The sequence below is a fragment of the Perissodus microlepis genome, chromosome 10, assembly GCF_051167445.1.
Source record: "Perissodus microlepis isolate ML-2025 ecotype Zambia chromosome 10, ASM5116744v1, whole genome shotgun sequence".
Lineage (NCBI taxonomy): Eukaryota > Metazoa > Chordata > Actinopteri > Cichliformes > Cichlidae > Perissodus > Perissodus microlepis.
Genome location: NC_140470.1, coordinates 31,969,402 through 31,983,574, shown reverse-complemented (window position 1 = coordinate 31,983,574; position 14,173 = coordinate 31,969,402). Strand labels below are relative to the sequence as shown.

The 14,173-nt window shown below is 39.7% G+C and overlaps 1 protein-coding gene across 5 annotated transcripts in view; it reads right to left on the bottom strand.

The window, feature by feature from the left end:
• Positions 1-14,173, bottom strand: part of LOC146379685 (glutamate receptor 1-like) — a 110,482-nt gene that overhangs the window by 26,398 nt on the left and 69,911 nt on the right. For all 5 annotated transcript variants that reach the window (XM_084941017.1, XM_084941016.1, XM_084941014.1 and 2 more), the window contains exons 7-13: positions 11,631-11,798; positions 10,993-11,097; positions 6,654-6,764; positions 5,656-5,862; positions 1,752-1,967; positions 1,365-1,485; positions 1,132-1,267 (exon numbers count right to left, since the gene is read on the bottom strand). In XM_084941017.1, the coding sequence (XP_084797143.1) occupies positions 1,132-1,267; positions 1,365-1,485; positions 1,752-1,967; positions 5,656-5,862; positions 6,654-6,764; positions 10,993-11,097; positions 11,631-11,798 (1,064 nt within the window). The remainder of the gene's footprint in view (positions 1-1,131; positions 1,268-1,364; positions 1,486-1,751; positions 1,968-5,655; positions 5,863-6,653; positions 6,765-10,992; positions 11,098-11,630; positions 11,799-14,173) is intronic.

The window sequence follows — 14,173 nt, the reverse complement described above, 5'->3', positions numbered from 1 at the left end:
TTGCTTAGACTGCTGCCTCCACAATCCATAGAATCCAACCCAAGAAGCAAAAGATGGGTGGATGAAACATGAGCAAATGTAATGTGAACAACAGAAGGAGAAAGCTATTTCTAAAATTTATTTTGAGAAATGTCAGCAACTATTTTAAAGCATCAGGTAAGATTCCCCTGACCACTAAAATGAATGTTATGACTCTCTCACCGTTCATTTAGACAGAGGCTTGAATTAAGTAAGGCAAAATAACTCATTAGTGGCGCTGTTAAGATGATTGAACAACAGGATTTCATTGGCAGCCTGGATCCAGAACAGAACTGGTCCTAGAACAGCACAATTACCCACACATATACTGGTATTATGGTATTATTAACGGACATCCAGTGAGAAAGGTCCAGCCCTCTCATAGGTCCATGTACACAGCAAGACATGCTAAAGGTAATGCCAAGAAGAATCGTCACACGCTATGGGGATCATGAGGAAGACAATCACTGTAATGGTCCAAAATACACACACAGTGACACACTTACATACATATGAGGACACGCACAAGCGCACAGACTGTAGCAGATCCAAAACAGAAAGAGCCTCAGGCCTTAATGCAGCGGTAACATACAACAAACCCGGCAGCATGTCACACAGAATCGGCCGCATTTCATGATACATGTGTGCATCAATAATGCAGCTGAGAGTGTATCATAAAGCTGCGTGTGTGTTCTCGTGTTTGCGAGGTCCTCTGTAACAGCACTCATACAGATTTCACAGAACGTCTTTGTTTGGTTCGTTTCAGTTTTTAATTCTAAAAAACGTTGCACTCTCCACTGACACCAGAAAAATAGTAAAGTTGCTCCAGTAAAACAGACACAAACTGCTCCCGTGTGGGATACCTAATTAATAAGTGAAATTAAAATTACAGTGATCATTGAGACCTTTTGGCTGATCATAAAATAAAGTAAAACAAAAATAAAATAAATGTGTAATACAGAAGTTAAGAAAAATGAATTACAGGAAGCGTTTCAAACATTTTGGCTTACAATAAAATTGCATCATTGCATCACAAAATGGCAAAACCCCAATATTTCACAAGAATGTAAGGAGCTAGAAGTCGAGAATAACATGACGAAAATAAGTAATTACCTGGGAGAGATGTCACAGCCCTGCTGCATAAACGCTCCGAGTGAGAACCACAGAGAATTAAAGATGCCAAAGTCATTGGTGTATTCTGGGGTCTCCTTTTCCTTCTGCTGGTTCTGCCCCTGAGCCTGGGAGAACCCTAACAGAGGAAACAATCAAAAATATAAAAGATGAACGTTCGGTTTCTGTTGATACAAGAATAAACGTAAAAAAATATGACATATATGCTGAGATACCTGGAGAGTGGGTATGTTCTGCGGATGAAGAGGCCTGAGCTCTTCGAGAAGAAGAGGGAGCAGTTTCATCTTCATCATCAGACTCCTCACCGTTCCATTCGTAAGGACTGAACCGACTCACCTGTTTAAGATTTAAAAAAAAAAACCCAAAAAACAAGGATCCTCAGTTTAACAGTAAACTTAAAGAATTAGATGTCACTTACTCTTCTAGTCCTAACAGCCTTTGGAGTCATTTCTACAGTATGTGAAGCAATCAAAAAGAATTTTAATGTCACTGACTAGGCTTGCACCAGCTCCGTCCACCCATCCATCCGTCTTTCACAAAGTATCATGTTAGCTAACATTAGTTAAAAGAAAGCTGTCTTTATCCAGTCTGCCCAGTCTCACCAGGAAGAGCACCACGCTGACCCCGATGTAGGCAAAGACGATGCACATCCAGATCTCGTAGGCCAGCGGGTCGAGGAAAGAGAAGACGCCCGGTTTGGACTTGGTAGGTTTCTTGATCATGATGGAGATTCCCAGAGACATGAAGGGTTTTGTGAAGTCGATCACCTGCTCTCGCACCAGAGTGATGGTCAGCGGGGCCACTGCCATGTCCGCCTTCTGCAGGAGGAGAGACACAAAACCCTTTGCTAAAAGAAAAGCATCTGTATGTATGGAAGCACATTATCATATGTCCACAACACATATCCAAATTTGCAGTTTTTCTCGATTGCTTAAACACATTTCTTGAAACTATGCCTCGTATTCCCAAAACAGTAAACACAAATCCATAACGTCTCACCCAATTTCCCAAACGTATTTTCAGGTCAAAATGAAGCTCTACACTTAAAACCAAAAACCATAATGATTAATGTGACATTATGGTTTTTGGCGCAAGAGCCACAATGTCACATTAAACTTAACTCCGAGGCGCTCATGACATAATTTGGTTTTCTGTGTGAATTAATTTGCCAATTGTGGATTGTGGGTTCAAGGTGTTATGGTGAGAAAGTATATTCTATTTTCGCTTAAGGTTTCTGTAACATAATTATAATAGACTTTTTGTAATTATTAGGTGCATGCATACTCACACAGGCCACCTTATTAATACAACTGTGAAATCCAGAATGTGCCATAGGTTTAACTTATACCTGTATATATTGTCAGAAAGGTGATTACTGGACTCACATTAATGCACACTTGAAGAAAAATGAGGTTGTAACCTGTGTGTTGTGGGGTTGCAAATTCAAAACAAACATCTTAGGATCTTTTTAATCCCATAAGATCTGGAAACACAGGTTTTATTTAACAAAACATTACTGATTAACCATGAACAGTGCCTGCTGTTATTTTAAAATAATTTTATGTGATTTCAGATAAAATGCAGCATTCAAGTCCATCCCAGCCATGCCTTTATAGTCAAGGTTTCTGCTTGAGTTTCTCTCTGAAAGTCTGCTGAGAGTGTTTGCAAAGTGATCGGGGGAGCAGGGCACAAAGCTAAAGGATGTAGCTGCCATGATGACAGTAAGAACTTCAAAATTCTTTAACTACAAAGTGTATATGTATTGCATTAGGTCAGTAAAAGATTTTTATGCTGCATCCATTAAAACAGTCAACTATTACCTGTAAGTACAGATTCCACTGAAAGGATGCCATAATTTTCATCATGCATTTATGGCCTACTGTGAGAAATTGATCTTATATATATATATATATATATATATATATATATATATATATATATATATATATATATATATATATATATATATATATATATATATATATATATATATATGATCTGGAAACTATATATCCATAAAGTTCATGTCAAACAGGAACTTTTAATATTGCTTTGGTTAGGCCCTGTAGTCCTCTTTAATAATTTGGCAAAGTGATTCCAGTACTGAGATTAAAACACAAGGTTAGATTTGTCACACAGGGGGTCCAAACACTTCAGTTTTTCTCCATAACCCCCTATTATGAAAGTGGTAAAACCATCCATTTTGATGCCTCTGCCACAAAGTGAAAACCATATTGTTTCTCTTATATTAGGGCAGGGGTGGGAACTCCAGGCCGGTGTCCTGCACGTTTTAGATGTGTCCTTCATCCAACACAGCTGATTTAAATGGCTAAATTACCCCCTCAACATGTCTTGAAGTTCACCAGAGGCCTGGTAGTGAACTCAGCCGCCGGCCCTTGAGGCCCCACCCCCAACCCTGTATTAGGGGTCACATCAGTGTGAAAAAACGTCAAATTTGTCATTCTAGTGAACGAAGGAAAATCCCACCAATATTTACATTAGCTTTTGTTTGAAAAAAAAAAAATGACCAACTGACCAACAGCTATCTAAATTGTGGGGCTGAAAGTCTAAATTCTAACATCTTCTGAGTGACATAACCTGGATTTCTGATGGGCCGGTGTCTTTCTAACAAAAACTAATGTAAAGCATTTGAAAAAATTTTTTTTCTCTCTTAGAAACTCTCTTAGACCATGAATGGCAGCATGGCAGGCCACTCTTTGGCCATAGCTATTTACTATGTTGCTTGCATGGGTTTGAATTACTCTAACATTAGAACTGGTAGATTAAAAAGAGATGAGTTTAAAAAGGAATCTTAAAGAAATGTTTTGTCTTTAACCAGGACATGACTGAGGCCACTGCACTGATTTAGAAAACCACAGTGGGGCATCTATGTCTCCAGAGATGCACCAGGCAATGACTTTTCTGATGTTGGCATCATCATCATCGAGGGTATAGTAGTTCTTCAAGATCGGGATAACGTGACCCTTGCAGTAGCCATGCTGTTTGGACCTTTTTATTCCTTCAACACGAGTTACCCATCACAACTCTGCTACACTTTTGAGGTGATTCAAAGGGTGGTAATGGAGTTGGATGTGACTCAACTCTCAAGAAAAGCTCACAACTAAGACAAGACTGCTCCTGCAAAGAAAGCTCACTGTTCTTATGCATGTGAGGTGATCAGCTCCAGGTGAGAGGACATTTAAATCTCACACTTGCTCTGCTGCATTTTGGAAGCTCAATTCCAGGAACAAGAGATGTAGAGTGAACAGATGTATAGTCTAAATATCCCATCTGGGTCGTGTGAAACAGCATTTTCAGTTTTATTCAGTTGAAGTAAAGAACGTTGAATATTTCTAAGTGTGCTGTTTTGAACCAAGATGTCACAGTATGATCAGTGCTGTGATTTTTGACAGTCACTGTATCAATGTTATTTCTGCGTCTCTTGAATAAAAGTTTTGACCTGCAAGTGCTAATTTATTTTTTAGTAATTGGGGTAAAATGGGTAATGTTAATAGGAAGGTGTTTGCCAATCCAGTAACTTATTTTAATGTTAATGCAAACTAACATTACGTCAATTGGTTTAGTTATAATTGTTGTTTAACTGAATCTTGACGTCAGAGGCCTTAAGCAGAATGTTTTGCATTGTTCTTTCCCAAGATGGTTCCCTGTAACATTTTTCAATAGAAAAAGTCTAATTTCTTTGCTGTGATTGATTCCAGAAAACACCGAAAAACTGATATTACTTAAGTGTTAATTTATATTTCAGTAGAGGAGTAATCTTTACCTACTGTCAATGCAGTGAAATTAGACATTTTGTTTTGAAACAGCAACCATCTTGGAAGAGAACAATACAATCTGTTATAAGGCCTCCATTTGAAAATAGTGGATTTGATACTAGAATATAATAGTAACATGTAATTTGAAGATAACATGATGTATTTAATTGACCAAGTAATATTGGGGTAAAAGTTATTGAATGGTGTTGGGATAAAGTGAGAAAATTGTGCAGGATTAAAATATTCTAAGAGCTCAAATTACTTCATCAAAACATGTTTAAGTCACATTTTATCAACACAAATTGCACAGGTTTATTGAACATGAATAAAGTGTGTTAATTTAACTCAGTTGTTTAAGTTGCTGCCAAAGCAAAACATCTGTGTGCAACAAATGTCCACTACTGAATCAAGTTAATCCGACAACATATTTTTTTCAGTGTGCTGCGTCTCCACCAATAACCAGCAAAAGACACTGTCTGAAGCTGCATAGTACTGGGGGGCATCTGGGCTTATGGCATTGGCAGCTTGCCCATTTGGAAAGGCACCATCAGTGCTGAAAGGTATAGAGCAACATATGCTCAACATGATGATGTAATAAAAGCTGAGAGTTTCAAGCCAAATACAGAAACTGTTACGATATTCAAAAATGTGCTGTTGGTTTGTTAAAAATAAGATAAAAATAAGGAAAAGAAACATTTTAACTGTGGAAACGAGCACTGCTCACACTCACCCCATACACCAGCTCTCCCACCATGCCATTCCACATCTTTGTTTCAGCGTCTCTGGCACCGTACTTGCCGTCACCTACTAGCTCGAGGCGGTACGTGAACCCGACGTGTTTGGCGATCTCCGCGGCGAGCTCGGCACAGTAACCTTCATATTTATCGTTTCCCCAAAACTGCTCGTGGTTCTTCTTTAGCATCATGTAGGGAGCTTCCTGTGAGGAGGCAGAAGTGTGAATGTCACTGCCGCTCTACTCGAGTATGTTTAACTTAGATTATTTTACATTGTGCTTCTCTAGTAAAAAGTGCCTCTTTTTTTCTGAGGAAAATGTGAGAAAACTTCCTAATCAGACTTCCTCGTTTATGTGTTTACTGTTTATTTTGCAGTAGTAGTGCAGTCGTACCTCAGTATTCTAGCATATCCAGACCAACCCGCAGATGCTGCTGCGACATTATGAATGCTAGCTATAGAGAGATAAAGGGCGCAGTCACAGCTTGGAGGCCGTGGTTTGTGTCCCTTTGAGAGCTTTATGTTTTGCTTCTGTTCTGGTTTAATCTTGAGTTAAAATATACCTTTTCACACATTTAATCCTTCCTGGTAAAAAATGCTATGCTGGCAGAGACAGATGGGTAAGTGAGGAAAAACATGATGAAAAACAAAAAAATATATCGTTTTTGAGGAGTGGAGATAATAAATATTGTTTTAAATTTTATAGGAAGGACATGAATGTTGTGGCCAAAGAAAAAACCCACAGCTGATAAGATGATATAAAGTCTGTGCAAACATCTTTACGGAGTGATGTTAAAGTTGAGTGTATGCTGACTGCAGTCGAGCAGCCAGAGCCTGAAGTTCAACAGGTAACAGGAGCAGTCAGAGATTTGTGACTATGTGTGAGAACGTTGCCTAATTTGCACAAAATACTTTACTTTTTCCAAACATAACAAGTAATATATTACTGCACTGTGTGAAATATTTGAACTAATCATCTTGCCTTCCTAAACTTACCAGGATGGTAGTGACGATGTAGGTTTTGTTCTGCACATTGTAAAACTCCTCCTGCATCGGCCTGTAGATGGCAGTGTTCACATAGCCTCTCTTCTCATTCCAGAAGCCGATCTGGACACAAAACAGCACTGTTGGACCACAACTCTGTACTTATGTCATCATTACTGAGCCTCCTGCTTACCTTCCTGCTTATTTAACGTATTTGCTATGCTGATTTTGTAAAATGTTTTTCATTTACATGTTTATTATAACACTTCAATACACTGTGGCCCACTTCACCTGAGAAAGTTTAGTAAAGTGGGACAGCAGATGGTAGCATAAGTGGGATATCACCTTCATGTGTAAAACAGCAGCACGGATCGTTTCTTCTTTATTAAATAACATTCTTTTAATTAATTATGAATGCTATTTATTTATTTAATTTAATTAAATAACAAGCTTTTAATGAATTTAAATAAAAAATCTCTTTCATTGTCACTGCTGTGTTAACTGTACTTTGCAGCAGTCACGATAAATATGAAACATCAGCTAAAAGAACAGAGGGTTGAAATCTAAAAGAAATGTACAAAGAGATCCCAGGGAGAATTTGTGTGTATGAGTTGGGAAGACAGACATTTGCACTTTTGCGTTTCCTTCCTCAACAAAAAGCCTGTCTATGGAAGTCAAAGAAACACAGAACTATTATATGAATGAAAGAGTTATACTTTCAGGACCATGGACAGCGAGCGCACAGTTTTCACAATGATTTTGTGCCTTGTGCTCTAACACGTGGCTCTGACACACACACACACGACTTCCTCATGAAATCTGAAAATCCTTCATTTTTGTTTTTTGTTACTGAATGAAACCAATGTAGAAAATTGTGGTCATAACATTAACAACACCAGTTGCAGAGAATAGAAGTAATTTTTTATCAGGCGGCATTTCCAGTTCAATTTATCCCTTAAAGTTGTCAGTACATAACAGCGTGATGTCAAAATACTGTTGCACTGTTTACTGTCGATTACTGAAAGCTGATTTCATTCTAGTGACTGTGTCTGGCAGACTGACACTGTACACTTAGATTTAACATACGCATTGTGTGACCTTTATTTATGCTTTTCTGGTTACATTTAACAAAGCTGTGCCTCTCCTGCTTGTAAACTACCCACAGCTGATTATCATTTCTCAGTTTGTGACCTTGCACTAAAGTGGATCTCTTAGCAGATTGGGCATGCCGTGTTGAAATGAACTGACTGCTCCTGTGTTTAAAAAATAGCGCTTTTTAAATCACCTTTGAAACTAACCACATCACATGCTATTTTTCATGTAAGTAGCAAATCTGGCCGTTAATGTTTGGTAATGCTGAAAGACCAGAGCACAAAGATCAGCAGAACCTTCACTGCAGCTTTGTAACACGTTAAATGTATTGAACTTTACTGCAGTGGAATTTTTTTTCTCCTGCATTTTCAAAGTTCCTGAAAATGATTTGGGCTAAACACGGCTAACAAAGGTCATTGCATGTTCAGAACCTCAAATTCACCAAGGTCCTTTTCCCATGAACAGACTGTGTGGTAAACCCGCCGTGCTCCCTAATCACCTTTTGCAATCACTGCATTTTGCATCATGCAGTGATTATGTTTAGTCTTTTTTACAGTTTTGTCCTTTAACGAGTTCACTGGACTTTGTCAGACTGACTTTGATTGGCACAAAGCAATCTTAAATTAAAACCAGTCAAGCGTGCAAAAGAACTGGTACTCAAACAAATCTCTTTAACAAACTGCATATGTAAAGGAAATGTCCCCATTGACATATTGCAGTACTGGTCCTCCCTTTTACCTCAGTCACACTTTCTGTCTGAACAGTCTAAACTTTCAGACCTGACCAGCTTTGATTCTTTAAGTTTTCTTTGTTTGAAGTGTTTTCCATCAGAAACTCTGATGTCCCCGTTTGTCCTCAATCAGATGTGTTGAAAATATCCCACAAATGTATGACCGTGAATGGCAGCAAAACTTTAAAGAATGTCATTGGGTGTACATTGAGATTTGTGTGGCCTTTAGTCTTTATATCCCTTCTTGCATCTGTTCAGGTCTCTTTGCATGCCACTGTGAATCTTACATGAATTTGATATCTCTTTTTAGTTGATTACCGCTTCTTTTGTTAATTTCACATCTCGTTCTGCTTTTTCTTTGTCTGTTTTTTGTTAATCTGTTGATCTCATCGGGTCTCTCTCTTTATTTCTGCTTTGCATTTTTCATCTAGTCTTGGTAGCCGGGGATTGGTCCGCCAGGACCTCCGCTCCTGGCTCACATTGCACCCGACCCCTATGGTGCCTCCTGCGGGTGGTAGACAGATTGGTGTAGCGGCTGCAGCGATGCGGACCCTGTACCGGTCTGTTTTGGTGAATAGAGAGCTGAGTGTAAAAGCGAAGCTCTCAATTTACCTACGTCCCTACCCTCACCTATGGTCACGAGCTGTTGGTAGTGACCGAAAAAACGAGATCGCGAATACAAGCGGCGGAAATGGGCTTGCTCTGAAGGGTGGCCGGCCTCTCCCTTAGAGAAAGGGTGAGAAGTTCAGCCATCCGGGAGGGGCTCAGAGTAGAGCCGCTGCTTCTCCACATCGAAAGGAGCCAGTTGAGGTGGTTTGGGCATCTAACAAGGATACCTCCTGGGCGCCTCCTGGGTGAGGTTTTCTGGGTATGTCCCACCGGGAGGAGGCCCCGGGGCAGACCCAGGATACGCTGGAGAGATTATATCTCTCGGCTGGCCTGGGAACGCCTTGCTGTTCCCCCGGATAAGCTGGAAGAGGTGGCTGGGGAGAGGGAGGTCTGGGCTTTTCTGCTTGGGCTGCTGCTCCCGCAACCCGGCCCCAGATAAGGTAAAAAAAATGGATGGATGGATTTTTCATCTACTTAGATGAAGAAGATTTTTTTTACCACTTTTAGTTGATTATAGTTTTTTATGGTGTTTCTTTTCCAGACATTTTGTTTCAAACAGGGTCAAAGGGAGTCAAACAGGTCATCTACCAGTTGGAAGGTCACTGGATCAAACCGCATGCCGAAGTCTCTTTGAGGAAGATTCTGAACCTTGAGGTACCCCCGATAGATGCAGTGCATTTACTGATTATTTTATCATTCTTTTTGTCTCTTTTTTCTGTCATCTTGCATCGGTTCACTTTCTGTCTGGTTTGCATCTTTGTTGCTTGTTCTGAATCCAGCTCTCATTTCTTCCTTCTCCTTCTGCTCACTGTCCATTTACATTTAGTTGTGTTGTCCTCTTTTATCATCTCTTTCTGGCCCTTTTACATCTCACAGAGGTCATGCTGTCATTTTGCCTCAGTTCTGTCTGTTCTTGCCTGGTTTTGCTCTTTTCAGGTTTAACTAACACCACATACATCGTCATGTTTTTGGTAGTGTTTGCTCGAAAGGTTTTGAATGAATTCTGAAGGTGTAGAGCCAGCTCATGTCTACAATCCATTAACCTTTGGAGGTCTTCAAGCTCAAACTTAATCATTTATTGATGGAAAACTGAGAGATAGTTCATAACTTAGAAACTATGATTCTTTAGTGTAATGTGTTTTGTCAACTTATAGAAAGTGCCACATGAAAATCATATTTGACCTCTGACCTCTCCTTCAAAGTGAAAGTGATAATAATGCTATAGAGCTATTTAAAACTGCTCCCTACTTCCATCGTTTGTATTGATAACATAAAGGCATATGGGGATTCTAAATATCTCATTATAGTTTGAAATCAAATATGAGTCACATCTCTAAACTCACTTTTACATTTCATGTCTGCATTTCGCTCAAGTTTTACGGGCCTTTTGAGTCATTTTGTTTAATATAATTTTGTTATATTATGACAATATTTATTTTTTTGCATCGCTTGTGTTGGTTTGTATCAGTTTTGGGTACTATTTTTTTGTAATTTTGCATCCATTTGCTGTTGTTTTGTGCAATTTGGTGTCTTTTGGGTGTTGTACACTATAAAGTTCCAGGAGCCTCCGGCAATTATTGGAAACATTTATGTATTAGTTTCTGCCATAGCGCCCATCAAACTTAAAATATCCCACTCTGATGTCTTGTAAACTACAAAGTAAGCAGAACTAAGCAGCTCATCACAATGATAAGCCGTTGTGTGATGCACTGTTTGACGGAATTTAATAGAAAACTGAGAGTCGGCAGATTTCCGCAGCAAACAAACGCAGCAGAGGCTGATTTCACTGATTATCGCAGCTTTAATCTGAGGAGAGGGAGCTAATTACTGGAAGGAGCTGATGCAGTGAAAACCTGCTGAGTGCAATTCCACACAAAACCCGCCTGAACTGAACAAAACAACAAGCGGCGGGAGCAGCACCTTCCTGGGTCCAATGTGGCTGAGCTCCATCACAGTCAGAGTGTAGTTGGTTCGATGTCCGCGCTCATCGAACTGGACGTGACCCGTCAGCCCCTCCAGACGAACCTGTCAACACAAAGAAAAGAAAAGCAAAAATGAAAAACTGCAGGATTTCATAACCAGAAGAGCTCGGCAGCACTGATGGCGAGAGCCCGTTATTTCTGCTTTTAACACTTACATTGATTTTAAATTCCTCTGTGTTTAAAGTGCTTCACGCTCCGTTTGTCTGACATGTTTTTCGATCTACAGACTAGGACATTTCTGGGACATTTCAGGACAAAACTTTCATTTTTCATTTCCTCTGAGCTGCTGGAGCAGCCTGAGGATCTGAGAACAGCTCGGAGTTAATATTTACTTTCTCAGAGGACCTAAAAATATTGGTGTTTTTAAAGAGGGAGTATTCTCCTCATTCCAACCTCCATATTTCTATACGTGATTTACAGTTCAAAATAATCCTTATTTATCTCCCTTTAAACTAACTTTTCTGATTGGCTGTTTTTCACAAACACAAGCTTTGAACAGCAGGTGGGTGGGGCTTCTGTGGCAGCTGCTTCCTCTGGACCCACTCTCAGTTCTGCCTGTGTGCTGTTTATGCATACCTGCTGCAGGGCTCTCTGGATATCGATGCCCTGTCCCCACGGAGCGGGCGGGTTGGCCAGGCACTCCCCTGCGTTGCCCCGGCGAGAGATGTCGATCCGTTGCCTCCGCAGATTCTGGAATGCCGTTGCCATGACGCTGACACCATCATAGGTCAGAGCTCCTGTGTACTGAGTGGCCAGGCAGGAGGAAAGTGGTTAAAATCCTGATCCTGTTCACAGTTTTATTGGTGACACAATGAGACAAGATTTTGCTTTACATACACAGAAATGTGTTTTTTTTTTTTTTTTTTTGTACTTTCCTTAAATAGATTCAAAATAGAAGTAGAATAGAAGAAACAAGTGGGAATAAAAGCAATGAGGCAGATGGAAAAGTATCTGTGAATGATAGTTTGTGTTTGTGTCACTGCTGCTTTAGCCTGAACAACGCCTGTTAATTCCTTTTGCTTCAGCAGAGTGACGATATTGAAGTGCAGCTACAAATGACCATTTATCTGTCCTCTGGGAAGCAGGAAAAGCTGTGATGAGAGCTAAAATAATTTCTTTCTCATCACTTAAGAAGAAAGAAGAAAACAAAAATGTTCAGGAATTAGAAAAAAACATCAAATCCTTAGAAAAAGCCTATGTGTCCCACCAAGATCAAGAAATATTGAACAAAATACGCAAAACAAAACCAGAATGAAATGAAATTATTAATAAAAAGAATCAATTGTTAGTACAAAGACTTCGGTTCCAAAATTATGAACACGGTAACAAATCCGGACAATTTCTAGCTAACCAGTTGAAAACCAGTTAAAAGAAAAAACAACTATATGGGCTGTTAAAGATTTATCTGGGAATACAATATATGACCTTAAAAAATTAAACAAAATTTTTAGGGATTTCTATGAAACTTTAAATACACCACAAATAAACCCATCTAAAAACAAAATTGATCAATTTCTCGACAACATAACTCTTCCAAAATTATTAGATACCCAAGCAACGGCACTGGATTCGCCACTGACGCCAGGTGAACTCCAGGAAGCTCTGATAAGTATGCCCAATATAAGGCTCCAAGTCCAGATGGCTTTCCTGCAGAATTTTACAAAGAATTCTGGACGATTCTGGCACCTATTTTTCACAGAATGTTGGAGGAAATCAAAGAAAATGGCAGACTACCACCAAATATGAACTCTGCAAATATTAGTCTCTTAGTAAAACCAGGCAAAGACCCTGTATTTCCTTCAAGCTATCATCCAATATCCCTCATAAATGTAGACCTTAAAATAATCTGCAAAGCTCTCTCAAAGAGATTAGAGAAAATAACCCCCCTCTTAATTCATCCTGACCAAACTGGTTTCATAAAAGGTAGGCACTCATCAACAAATACACGTAGACTACTTAATTTAATAGACTACTCATACAGTAAAAACATTGAAACCATAATATTGTCTCTTGATGCAGAAAAAGCATTTGACAGAGTTAACTGGAAATTTCTATTTGCAACTTTACACAAATTTGGTTTTGGAAACTCTTTCGTAAGCTGGTTAAAAATATGATATAACTCCCCAACAGCTTGTGTCAGAACGAATGACCAAACATCCTCCAGCTTCTCTCTTCTGAGGGGCACCAGACAGGGATGCCCACTCTCCCCTTCACTGTTTGCAATTTTTATTGAGCCATTAGCAGCAGCAGTTAGAAAGGCTACAACAAGTACGGGCATAAAATGTAAGAATGTAGAACATAAAATCAGTCTCTATGCTGATGATGTGTTACTTTTTCTCCAAAACTCACAAACCAATCTCTCTGGGGTAACTGCATTGATAAACTCTTTCTCAAGAGTCTCAGATTACTCAATTAACTGGTCAAAATCTACAGTTCTTCTGATTATTTGCTCCTTCCATAATTCTTCATCTACCCGACTGCAATCGGGAAATATTAAATATTTAGGTATCAATATCTCTCCTAAGCTTGCAGAATTAACTAAATTAAACCACATCCCACTTTTAAAGACAGTAGAAGGCGATCTAGCTAGATGGAAATCTCTACCCATGTCACTCATGGGAAGGGTCGCCGCTATAAAAATGATGGTCTTGCCAAAAATAAACAATTTACGGCCCTATGCATTGCCAAGAAAACAGTCCTCATTAACTGGAAAAATAAAAATAATCTTAATTCTAGCCAATATAAAAACCATCTGATAGATCACATTAGTCTTGAGACAGCCTCTGCCATCACATTTGATCAATCCCTCTGGGCTCCTTTGATCGGCTTCATCACCTAGTGGGGGTGGGGGGGGGGTCATAGTTTGGTCCTGCCTTCTCTAGTGTGGTTGATATGGGGGTAGGGACGGCCTTAGGGCGTCTGGGGATTCTCTAGGGACGTTTTCCCAGGAGGGCCTAACGCGGGGGTTGTGGCCATGACCTGGTTAGCGGCTCTGGTGGCTCTTAGATGGTGTTTTCCTTGTGGCTGTGTACAGCGGAGATGGGAGAGGGTCTGTGCTGGCGGACGTTGGTTACTGGCCTGGTAGCCTGGCTGCCCCTGGGTGGGTCCGGGATGGGCGT